General features: G+C 34.6%; 1 protein-coding gene across 1 annotated transcript; it reads right to left on the reverse strand.

Annotated features, from left to right (window-relative positions):
• Positions 1 to 8,060: 8,060 nt before the first annotated feature.
• Positions 8,061 to 9,038, reverse strand: LOC118486456. Its single transcript, XM_035982923.1, has one exon. The coding sequence runs from the start codon at positions 9,036 to 9,038 to the stop codon at positions 8,061 to 8,063; it is 978 nt and encodes a 325-aa protein (XP_035838816.1).
• Positions 9,039 to 13,833: the final 4,795 nt, after the last annotated feature.

Here is a 13,833-nt window from a genome sequence, read left to right on the forward strand (position 1 = left end):
GTGCCCTCAATTCCATTCGAAGCGACCCCACTTCTCTCTAACATAGGTGATTCTCCTTAGATCATTAAAAGCATTGTGGTTATCGTGATTTATCCAAATCATTTACCACATATTATGCTTAGCCTCACACTTGTCACTTTTAGGAATGGACTAGGAAGTTTATTAATTTTTATAATAAAGTACCTTATTAAATGCGTAGGGTTATTCCCCCACAGTGACCTCGCTTATTCATACAATTAGGTTTTCCTATTGAATTCAATTCTTGGGATCTCCAGTCTACTGAGTTAGGTTTCCATCATATGAACTTCATTTTTCAAGGGCTTCAGTCCCATTCCACAACTTGATCTCTAATAAACCCTCAGGTTGTTGGATCCATAACATTAGCAAATAACTTTGCGTATTTGAGATCAGTTGTCATGATGTGTTATTAACTGATAAGTTAATTTTGCCTATTGTCAACTTCTAAGACTATAACCTCAGTGGCCATCTGAATCTGGTTATAATATATGTCTTTGTAAGATACACTTATCATTTAAGGCAAACACATCTCCATTATGCACTGCGACCTTTGTGTCCTCCACATAGTCGTCTGTTTGCAATGTTAGATTACAAAATCCTTATTGCCAAACTTTTATGATACAAATGTAAGACACCCCCACATTTAAGTGTTATAGGATATCATCTAGATGGGTAATGTAAACCATTTCTACATACCCTTATACGGTTGTTTCTAAATGGATCCTCCCCCACATTTCTTGCCATTTGATCAACATTTCCGTAACTTCACTTATGACGATATTTATACACATATGATTGAACAAGATCAACCTCATTGTATCAGTGAATTCAACTCACTGCATTAGCTTACATAAGCTTCTGAGCTAACCAAAGCAACACTTGCCATTGTCATAAGTTTGTCACCAACTTAGAATAATTCTAATTTAACATCTAGAATAAGCTTAGACAATGAGTTCTCCTCATTAGCTTTTCGAACAAACTCTTAAAAGTTACATGTCTTTTCCTTATAATGAATGAAAAATCCCCCTCAACTTTGTCTATACACAAATTCTTTTTGTGTTCATACACATTTGAATATTTAGAGTTAATTAGTCTCCGTCAAGACCCATAATTAACCAAGTACTAGTCTAGCATGCTTTAGACTATAATACTTTAGCATGTGAACAGAAGATGCATCATTCTGATTCTTCACAGCCCTAAGGATATCATAATATCACTTTGCAACATTCATCCCTTGTTAAGACAAAATAATGAGACTTATTCATAATCCTAAAACATCAATATTTAGGAAAGCCTCACAAATTATTGTATATAGCACATAGCTAAATTTTATCATTCATTTAAGGAACATAACTTGTACCTTTGATCTCCAACATTCTACCATTGACTCATAAGTACTTAAACATAAGTCTTAATCCAAGTCACTTGGTAAACACATTCATCACCAACAAGATGAATGTTTCTGTCTACAATCACTATTATGTATGAGATAGAGTTAACTAGATCGACACTCAACAACATGGCATTCATAATTTGCCATAAGTGATTTGCACACATCTATTGTTATTCATTAGGAGATATATATATTTAGGATGCTCTCCTAAATAAAGGTAAAATCTCCATATGGATCTAACAATAATCAAGTGGTAGACGCATCTACTTATAAATCTCGCAAGATTTATTAAAGGTATACAATAACATATAGTACTTTTACTTTAATATGTTAGAATTCACACTTGTGAATTTTCCAACGACTTCTAATGAAGTATGTCGACATGAATGTCGTTAGTGTATTTCATCTCAATACACTCACTACGTTCTTTCATTACTCACTCATGATGTGGTTATACATTTGATGTTTTGTTTTGGACTTTTAGTCAATGTAACAACTCTCAAGTTATTTATGTCCAAGTATTTTCATGTACTATCCGTTTAAAACCATATTCTTTTAAACAATGTATAACCGACGTTATAATTATTTTCCACAAAAATAATTTATACGTCACAACCATTAGTGATTTATTTCTTTGTAAAAAAATGCATGTGTTATCCGAAGATATTGAACACAAAACAATAAAATACATTGGAAACTAAATCATAAGTGCCAATCACTTTTGAAATTTAAACGGAACATAGACAATTTGTAGACATCAAATAGTAAAGTGCTTTTATTTTCAACACTTTAAAATCTGACCGAAATCTTCTCAACAATATCGTCTCATGGCATGTCTTGAGGTACTCTCTCAATAAGACTCCATGCACTTGTAAGTACAAGTTTCCTATTTCATGTTTAAACTTTAAACTTGGACAATTATGCTCAAAACAACACCAAGTTGTTACAAATACTACATTTACATAGTAAACTTGGACAATTAAATTTGTTCACAACAACACGAAGTTGTTTTTCACCAAATAACATTTTCTAACACGCATGTTAAAAAAAACGTTATAACAAGCACATTATAGAATCGAACGTTTACATAAAACGTTTTCCAAAGATATAGTTTATAAAATAAACCATTTCTCATCATCTTTAATGCTCACATAGGCAATTAAATGTTTACATAAAACATTTCTGTTCATTATGAACAATCTTTAACCTCGTATTATTGATACACATTTTCTAACACACGTGTTAGAAAATTTAGGTTATTTTATATGTACCAAACATGACCAAATTAGAGCATTAAATGTTATCATTAAAACTCATCAAATGCCATCATTAAAACTCTACTCAAGAGTTTCACCAAATGAAGAATTAAGAGTCTCAATAATTATATACTTAAACTCTAATAAAACTCATCAAATGTCATCATTAAAACTCTACTAAAGAGTTTCACCATATGAATAGTTAAGAGTCTCAATAATTATAGACTTAAAGTCTAATAAAACTCATCAAATGTCATCATTAAAACTCTACTCAAGAGTTTCACCATATGAAGAGTTAAGAGTCTCAATAATTATAAATTTAAACTCTAATAAAACTCATCAGATGTCATCATTAAAACTCTACTCAAGAGTTTCACCATATTAGAGATTTTATTAGAGACATAAACTCTAATAAAAACTAATAAATTGACATAAATACACTACTAAAAGTCTCACTTTATTAGAGAAAAAAAAACTCTAATAAAAACTAATAAATTGACTTGAAACTCTCCTTGAGAGTTTATCTTCCATATGAAGAGTCTACTAAGTGATTTTAATTTCATTAAATTCATATAAATACCACACCATCACTTTATGGTGATTTAATTCCTTGAAGCCAATCAAACATTAACTTCAGTGTATGACATTTTATTTCTAAATCATACAAAGCATTAAAACAATGCTACAACAAATTGCTTATATAAAATGTCTACATAAAACATTTCAAAGCATTTGTATTTTAACCATTTTTAACAATCATGTTAAAATTTAAGAAATTCTAACGCGCACGTTAGAAATATTAACATTTTCACAAAATGTTAATTGACTTGCTAAAAGCACATATATGGTTCAAATAAATAAGTCATTTCTAATACCCACGTTAGAAACTAAACAATTAAAATTGCTTCCAAACTAACGCGTTTCATGAACGTTTCTAACACACATGTTAGAAGACAAATGATTACAAAAATCATTATAAGACTTATTTGTTCATATCAATCCATTGGTGGATGAAAAGTCTACTTTAAATAGAGACATAAAACTCTAATCAAGTAACATAAAACTCTTATTTAAAGACATAAAAAACTCTACTGAAGAGAATTTAACGTTTACAAAAAACGTATGGTTTACACCAATAATTCTGGTCTAACACACATGTTAGAGAATTTAACGTTTACTAAAAAAAACGTATGGTTTACACTAATAAACCCGATCTAACACAAAAGTTAGAAAAATTAACGATTCCCAAAATCGTTTCAAAAACCAAACGTTGGAACCAAAACAATTCGTTTTGTACCACGGTATAGGATTTAAGATTTTATCTCAATCTCAAAAAATCCAAACACAACAAGTTGTACTACATACATATTTCCCAAAAAAATATTTATAAGATCATAACCTCTAAAAATATTTTTTATTCTATTATAAATCCTTTCGTAAACCCAAAATCCTTATAAATAAGGTTTTTAAGATTGTACCAACAATCTCACTAAATCTGTTTTAAGTTTGTAAGAAATAGGTTCACCTTTTGTAAAATATAATTACCAAATATATCATAACAAGACTCTCGTTATTCGTAGGAAATATCATAGTACAATACCAGTTGCAATAACTAATAAAAAGAATATAGATATAATTATATATACCAATCTTGATTTAAGCCGCATCTCTAGTGGGTCCTTCTCGCGCACTTGATAGCATCCTAAACTCGAGTATTCATCATCTTGAGTCTTGAAAAATACTCCTTGACTGCAACAAAGAGCACACTAAAACGTTGACGATTTTGGTTGAGGCACGTGTTCAACACGCTTCCCTTAAAACAGATTTCGCGCCTCTACTAAAGACGACGCGTCTGTCTCCCAGGGTACAACAGCTGAAGCAGTCTGTACTGCCGGAGATGGCTCACCGGCCCAAAGTTACATCCGGTAATTGTAGTGTTTAAACTCATGTGGTGGAAAACAAGTAGAGAATACTCATCTCTCTAGTTGGTCTTCAAGTGTTTATCCTACTTCTAATATTCTTCATGTACAAAACAATACCCTATTCTCTTATCACAAAAGAAAGCACATAGCCTACTATTTGTACAAGACTAGTGAAAGGATTCACTTAATTATCCACATAATTAGTCACTTAATTAGAGACTTAAAAACTCTAATAAAACTAATTAAATACTCAAGAGTTACTCTTTAACTTACCATATGAATATTCTAATTAATATTTATAATTTCATTAAATTATAATATATTTAATATCAATTCACCAAATTTCCAACATATCACACACATTTGCATCTACCTCAGTTATTTGTACTTTTTAGTATCGTAAAACAGATACTATTGTTTGTGAACTATTATGAAGGCATGCACGTAAACGTTACAAGTAAAACTAGATTTTTACCCGTGCCGCGCGTTGCGGCGGTAACATCAGTTTGTGACTTCGTTATATGCGATACTATGATGACATTAACGTGCGGTGCTCACGCGTGACTTGACATGTTTTTAACTTTGTTACACACATTACGTTAGTGACATTAACGTGGTTATGCATAGATAAAAAGAGTATAATGTCTCGCACATTGTGGTATAAAGTCGTAAGAGTAATTTAAACAAAAGAATTGAGGTGTTGGAGAAGATGAGGTGTGAAATTTTTAAGTAGAAATAAATGATGGGTCAATGTGTCACTTACCAAAAGATTAGGTTGAATATGTAACGTCTATAAACTTGAGGGTCACAAAAGAAAACTTAAGACCATTGTTCACAACAATGGTTTTTAAGTTTATACCAGTTATTTAACCCGTGCATTGCGACGGAGGATGAAAAAATCATATATCTTATGTAAGTCATGATCCATACGTAAATAAGCTTATGTTAATGTTTTTGGGTAAATTAAGAGGTTAGTCGTAACAATAATATAAAAAAAGAATAGTAAAATAAAGAAGGAAAAAACAATGATTAAAAAAAATATTAAAAGAAAGAAAGAAAGAACATCAATTATAGAAAAATGGGTTGAAGCAAAGTCGAACCCCTAACCTTTGGTACATATTTGTCACAACCAACCATGCATCAAAGCAAATTAAAGTTTTGATTTCAATGAAGTAGAACATTTTTATATATAAAAGAAGGTGGTGGCTGTGATATGACAGCCACCGACCTTCTTCGGGTATAAAGTCGTAAGAGTAATTTAAACAAAAGAATTAAGGTGTTGGAGAAGATGAGGTGTGAAATTTTTAAGTAGAAATAAATGATGGGTCAATGTGTCACTTACCAAAAGATTAGGTTGAATATAACGTCTATAAACTTGAGGGTCACAAAAGAAAACTTAAGACCATTGTCCACAACAATGGTTTTTAAGTTTATACCAGTTATTTAACCCGCGCATTGCGACAGAGGATGAAAAAATCATATATCTTATGAAAGTCATGATCTATACGTAAATAAGCTTATGTTAATGTTTTGGATTAAAATGAAAAAAATATATTTTGGGTAAGTTAAGAGGTTAGTCGTAACAATAATAAAAAAAAGAATAGTAAAATAAAAAAGAAAAAAACAATGATTAAAAAAAATATTAAAAGAAAGAAAGAACATCAATTAAAGAAAAATGGGTTGAAGCAGAGTCGAACCCCTAACCTTTGTACATATTTGTCACAACCAACCATGCATCAAAGCAAATTAAAGTTTAGATTTCAATGAAGGTGGTGGCTGTGATGTGACAGCCACCAACCTTCTTTAAGAATATATAAATTGTTCTGATATTACGATTAAAATATGACAAATCTAGAAATGTATCTAATATCCTAATTCATCCTTTAATTATTTATTTTTCATGTAACATCAATCTAATTAATTAATAGATATGTTATAAATTTTTCTTTAAAATGTTTATTTTTGTGTTCTATTAAATATAATTTTGAGATATCGAGTGATTGTAATATGTATATTTTTTTCTGATTTTCTCCATAACGCAAATTTAAAGAAATAATGACAAAAATAAGAGGGGAGGGGTCGAGAAACGAATGTGATGATGGCGATTTAGAGGGGTTGGTAAAAGGGAACTTTGTTTCATCGAATATTACATGTCGCTAGAAATGGTTTAACCGGTGGCGATGCCAAGGCATTGATACCCGCGGTAGTTGGCCGGATAACCGAGAAAGACACATGGAGTAGATCGAAATGCAAGTTTGTGAGGGCGAGTGGATGAAAGGTTGGGATAACACAAACAACCAAATACCCGAAGATGGTCGTAGGAAGGTTGACGGAGGTATAAAAGGGCGGTAGGAGTATGATTTTGATGAAGTTTGGTGGGTAGAATGTTATGGAGGTACGAGGCCGTGTGTAAAGCCTCGACCCAAAAAGTGGATGGGAGGCGAGCATGGGTGAGAAGAGCAAACATAATTTCGTTAATACGACGAATCATGCGCTCGGATTTACTGTTTTGTTGAGACGTATGAGGGCAAGAAAACCGAATTTGAATACCGTTTTGAGTTGTGAAATTTTTAAAATTGGTGTTATCAAATTCGCCTCCCAGTCGCATTGGAAAGATTTAATAGGGAGATTAAATTGGGTTTTGACAAAGTTGTGAAAATTGGTGAATTTTGTTAAAGTTTCGGATTTAAATTTTAACGGGTATACCCATGTATATTGTGTGTAATCGTCCGTTAAGACCATATAGTACTTAAAACCTGCATGACTCAAGATTGGAGAAGTCCACAAATCATAATGCAATATAGTAAAAGGTAACAAAGTACGAGTAGTATAATCCGAAAATGGCAAACGTTTATGTTTGGACAATTGACACGACTCGCAAACAGGTGGAGTCTTTATTTTAGAACCAAAAATAAAATGCTTAGAATTAAGAAATTCCATGACGGGTTGACCCGAGTCTCCAAGCCGATCATGCCAAAAAGGAGAGTCTTTAATTAAAGCAAAGAAAGCGGTTGCGGAAGCAGGTGGAGTGAGCGGATAAACGTCACTGGTACTGTTGTGACGACTCAGGATCGTGCCATCCTTGAGATCCTTCACAGTGAAACCAAATGGTTCAAATTCAATTGAAGTCCAATTATCAGCATTGAACTTACATACAGATATAAGATTCTTAATAAAGTTGGGGTTACAAAGGACCGATTTTAAATGTAAAGGTCTGGATGGTGTGGGAATGGAGTTGGAACCGGAACCCAAAACTGGAATCCTATTGCCATTACCAACAAATATTGACGATATTGGTGAATACAAGGAAAAAGTATTGAGTTTCCCATGATCAAACGTCACGTGAGAAGACACACCTGTATCGAAATGCCACTGATCATTACTAGAGTCCATGGAAAGTGCATTGACTGCTGCTGCTAATTGAGTGGGCTCAAGTAGGTTAGTTTCGATGATGTGGGCCTGGGCCGATTGCTACCTGGAAGGACCCTGGCTATTGGAGGGCCGAGAGTTGGGCCTGTTGTCACCTGGGGAAGCCCAAGGTTGCGTCGGATAGGGGGAAAGGGGCGGTGCCCAGTAGGGTGGATAGTCAGGTGGAGGAGGCCAATATGGAGCATACTGTGGCTGATGAAATGGGTACGGCCGGTTCGATGTCTGCCTGGGTCCTCGCTGATTGTTTTGACCCGTCCGATTGGAATCACGACGAGGATGAGAGTCCCGATTGTAGGAGTGACGGTCCCGATTTGAGGAAGGCTGTTGTTCACGGGATTTTTCTTGTGGAGAACTGACGGCGGCATTAACTATGGGAGTTGGAGACAGAGAATCACGAGCCGCAGAACGTTGGGCCTCGGAGTGAAGTTGGTTGCACGCATTTTCCCAAGTAGGAAGACCCTGGTTGAGAATGGAGGTCGTGGTGTCGTACTCATGAGGCAGCCCCTTAATCAGATGCAGAATCTTTTGTGTGTTATTAAGGGGACAATCAGCCGCGGCGAGTTGATCCGTAAGATCCCGAACCCGCTGGCAGTAGGCGTCAAGGGTAGGCATAGATGCCAAGGTGAGATTGGAGAGTTCCAGTTGTAAGGCGGCGGCTCGGGATGCCTTGTTGTTGAGAAACAAGTTTTTGACCCGAACCCACGCCTCATAAGCCGTAGATTCATCTTCCAAAACGCGAACCAGGTACTCATTCGTGAGTGTGTCGTATATCCACTGTAAGACGACGACGTCAATTTTCTTCCAAGAGGGATATTCTGGTGAATCTTTATCGGGTGACGGCGTGCCGTCGATGTGGTTGAGAACCTCGTAGCCGGCGGCGTGGAGGGTGAAAAGCTTAACCCACGTGGGGTATGAGACTTCAACACCGTCAAGTACACGCACCTTATGTTGAATGTTTGTTACGGTATAAACCGGGTGAAGGGTGGAGGTTTGGGTTTTGGGATCGGTTTTATCGGTCATGGTGGTAGAGAGGAAGAAGACTGTGAAGAAAGGATGGTGGTGGCTGGATCGAAATCAAAGCCAGAAGGTTGATACCATGTAAGAATTATAAAAGACTGAATCATCATTATTGAATGAGTAAGTTACAATATATAGGGATTACGAGTAATCCTAGAAACCTAACTAAACTGTAGTCTGATGAGCGGCGGCGGCACGACGGCAAGGGGCGGCTTGATGCAGACGCGAAATCAATAAGATGAACCGTAGCATCATCTATGTGGTAAGAGACTGTAAGAACACTGGTGAATCTAGAACCGAAAATGAAGCTTGGGAAAAAAAGAACCGGAAACGGAAAACGAACAGCGGCTGGACAGGGCGGCGGCAACAGCCTGTCTAGGGTATTTCTCAAGTGGTGACGGCTAGGGTTTGGTTATTTGTGTGTAGCGCGGCGGAAACGGTATAGAGCTTAGGCTGGCTCTGATACCATGTAAGATGGTCAATATTCCTTGCATAACAAATGGGAATCACCCCTATACATAGTACAATGAAATGAGACAATTACGACAACAAACTAATCATAATGAATGTAATCCTAACAAACTTATTAATACAAAATATACAAAATATACATGCCAATAATATCAAAAGATATTACCGGCTAACAAAAACAACGCCCAGGGGCAGTTGGTGCCAGGGGCGAAGTATTGTGGATGCCCGGGGGTGCACCCGCCCACCCTAATATTTCGGTTAGAAGTGTATAAGTTCCGATTTTTCGTCCGAAAATTTTAAAGTTATATAGGATCGCCCCCCTGGTTATTTTTCCTAAATTGTATATCCTAAATATTTATAAACTCTGTATATAAATGATGGGTAGTTTGGTAGATATACACTTTGTTTTATTTGGAACTATTATTATTTGACCCGATTTGAATCGAATAGCCAACCCAACCCCACCCGAAACATAAGGATAGGAAAAAAAATTTGGGTCTCATCACTTTACGCCCCCTCGAAACTTTTGGTCAAGCTCCGCCACTGGTTGGTGGAGCGTTTTAGATGAAAAAAACGCCTAAACCACCCCACTACGGATGGTCTAAGATGAAAGAGACATGACCAAATTCTCCATTTATGTAAGTGTCATAATTCTCTACTAATAAAAGGACTCGGGGTGGTCCCGTTATAGTTGTTCATCACGCGTTGAATGGCCACGGAACACCGCCGCCGCAGGCTTCATAACGCATGGAACTATCACGCTGTTGATCCGAGCACGCGTTGAACATTTGAAAAATTCGACCGTTTGAACATTTTGACCGTTTTAAAACGGTAAACAATCAATAAAAAAAATTATCCATTTTATCTATATATATATATCTACATTTTAACTATTTTACACACACCAATCTACATATTTTATACCAATTTAAACCCATTTCACACAATTTTTATATCTTTCTCAAATGGAATTCCCTACGGATTCGACGTTTCCGATGTCTAGCGATACCGATTCCGAGTCGTCTTCCGACAACGACACGCTAAACTATTTTGTGTCGGTGTATAACAAGCTTGATGCCGAGTCGTCCCGCCCAAAGAAGAAGATGGTCGACCGTGATCGTATACGTGCCAACGAAGTTTTGATGAATGATTATTTTGTAGAAAACCCGCTATACAATGCCGAAACGTTTAGAGATCGGTTTCGTTTACCCAAAGAATTATTTTTAAAGATTGTTGGAGACATCGAAGCAAGCGAGGAATGGTTTCAAGAACGTTACGATGCGAGGGGCAAACCAAGTTTCACGCCGATACAAAAATGCACGTCCGCCATTCGCCAACTAACGACAGGTAACCCACCCGATCAATATGATGAATACCTAGCTATGTCTGAAAGAACTTCACGTGAATGTTTGCAATTTTTTTGCAATGCGGTCATTAAGTTGTATGCTAACGAGTTTTTACGTAAACCGACGAGCCACGACATCTCACGTATTTACGCCGCACACGAGGCTAGATGGCATTTTCCCGGGATGCTCGGTAGCATCGATTGTACACATATCGAGTGGAAAAATTGTCCAAGAGAGTTGCGAGGGGCGTATGTGAGGGGAGACATCAAAAGACCAACCATCATACTAGAAGCGGTGGCGTCGAATGATTTATGGATTTGGCATTCGTATTTTGGTGTTCCAGGTTCAAACAACGACATCAATGCGTTGCACACGTCGCCGTTGTTCCAAAGCGTAACGGATGGTACCGCACCTTCCTCTCCTTTCTATGTTAATGGTCGACATTACAGACGAGGCTTTTATCTTGTGGATGGTATCTACCCGTCTTGGTCTGTTTTTGTGAAAGCTCCCTCATTTCCTGTCGAGGCTAAAGAAAAGGCGTTCAAAAAATTGCAAGAATCGGCAAGAAAAGATGTTGAGAGGGCATTTGGTGTTTTAAAGGGTAGATGGGGTATACTACACCGACCGGTTCGTTCGATGACCAAGAAATCAATACATAGCATAGTGTATGCATGTATCATATTGCACAATATGCTGATCAAACATGACGGACGTGCAATATCCCCGGATTGGGTGCTGGATCCTCCTACACAAGTTCAAGTTCCACAAGATATCCATTTACAATTGCGTAAAGAAGAAACTCACTTTCGGTTGAGATTCGATTTAATCGAACTAGTAGGTTCTCTAGGTTTGGAGTTTCCGGATTCGAACGAGGAGTAGTTTTTTTTTTTTTTTTTTTTTTAAATTGTATGTTTCTAGTATGCTAAATTGGAGTAGGTTTTTTTTTTTTTAAATTGTATGTTTCTAGTATGTTAAATTGAAGTAGTATGTTTTAAATTTAATGAAATTTTTAATTTTAGTGTTTTATTGTTAATTTCTAGTTAAAAAAAAATTAAAAAAATTAGTGAAATTTATAATTTTAAAATGAAAATTAAAAAAAATTGGGAGTGATAGAATTCCATCACTAGTGATTCCACCCCTCCTACATTTCTATCACTAGTGATGGAAATTTGATTGATGACATGGCATGATTTTATTGGACATTGAGAGTGATAGATTCTATCACTAGTGAACCACCCCTCCTCCCCTTAAACCATCTTAGTACAAACTACAAAGTATCGTACGTGAATATCACGCACATTTGTATCTCTCAGTTATTTGTACTTTTTAGTATCATAAAACAAACAGATACTATTGTTTGGGTTAGGAACTATTATCAGGCAATGCATGTAAACGTTACAAGTAAAATTGTTCTGACATTACGATACAAATATGACAAATCTAGAAATGTATCTAATATCCTAATTCATCCTTTAATTTATTTATTTATTTTTCATGTGAAATCAATCTAATTAATTAATAGATCTGTTATAAATTTTTCTTTAAAATGTTTATTTTTGCGTTCTATTAAATATAATTTTGAGATATCGAGTAATTGTAATATGTATATTTTTTCTGATTTTCTCCATAACGCTAATTTAAAGAAATAATGACAAAAATAAAGTTTACATCATTAGTTCTAAAGAAAAATGACATTTTTTTACGAGTTTTTCCTAAAGTGGTATTGGTGGAAAACTTATTTACCAAAATGGGTGATTTGAAAAATATTTACCAAAATAGGTATTTTTTAAAAAAATATTTTTTTCTCACTCCTAATTTTATTGGACAAAAACAATTTCTTCTTATAAATATTTTATTTGACAAGATCCAGAGAATTTTTTTATAGCATTTAGACCCAAAATTTTTAAACAAATAATGATATCTCACTTTTCGTGTAGTGTTGTTTGTAATATAGTTTTTCTTGTTTCGGAATTTATCATTATTTGAGTAATATTAATTACGACAACGAATGTTAATGTAGGAAGAGGAACGTCTTTCATTCACAAATATGTTTTTAACTTCTTTAAAATTGTTTTTGTTTTTGTTTTTTTTTCCTGAAGTTACATGTTTAATTAATTTAACACCTATGCAAAGCCAGTAGCGGAACCAGAACTTTTTTACTGGAGGGTCGTAATACAATTCTTTTACATCCGAAATCTGCTAGTGTACATGATTATTTTTTTACATGCATTTGCTAACTATAAGCATAGAAATCCATGTCTTAAAAACTGTATTAAAATTGTTTTATTTTTCCTTACTTGCAAAAACGTCCAAAAACCGTTTCCAAATAATAATAATAATAATAATAATAATAATAATAATAATAATAATAATAATAATAATAATAATAATAATAATAATAATAATAATAATAATAATAATAATAAATTACGTTTTTGGCCCCTGTGGTTATATCACTTTTACTATATTAGCCCAAAATAAGAATTTTTAACATATCTGCCCCCATGGTCTCTATAATTAACCATTTTGGCCCCTAAGTCTAACCATTTTAGCCCCCATGGTCTCTATAATTAACCATTTTGGCCCTCATGATCTCTAGACTTAGGGGCCAAAATGGTTAGTTATAGAAACCATGGGGGCAGATATGTTAAAAATTCTTATTTTAGGCTAATATAATAAAAGTGATATAACCATAGGGGCCAAAAACGTAATTTACTCTTATTATTATTATTATTATTACTATTATTATTATTATTATTATTATTATTATTATTATTATTATTATTATGTGGAAACGGTTTTTGGACGTTTTTGCAAGTAAGGAAAAATAAAACAATTTTAATACAGTTTTTAAGACATGGATTTCTATGCTTATAGTTAGCAAATGCATGTAAAAAAAAATCATGTACACTAGCAGATTTCGGATGTAAAAGAATTGTATTATGACCCTCCAGTAAAAAAGTTCTGGTTTCGCCACTGGC

Source organism: Helianthus annuus, chromosome 14 (assembly GCF_002127325.2).
Source record: "Helianthus annuus cultivar XRQ/B chromosome 14, HanXRQr2.0-SUNRISE, whole genome shotgun sequence".
NCBI classification, from domain to species: Eukaryota; Viridiplantae; Streptophyta; class Magnoliopsida; order Asterales; family Asteraceae; genus Helianthus; species Helianthus annuus.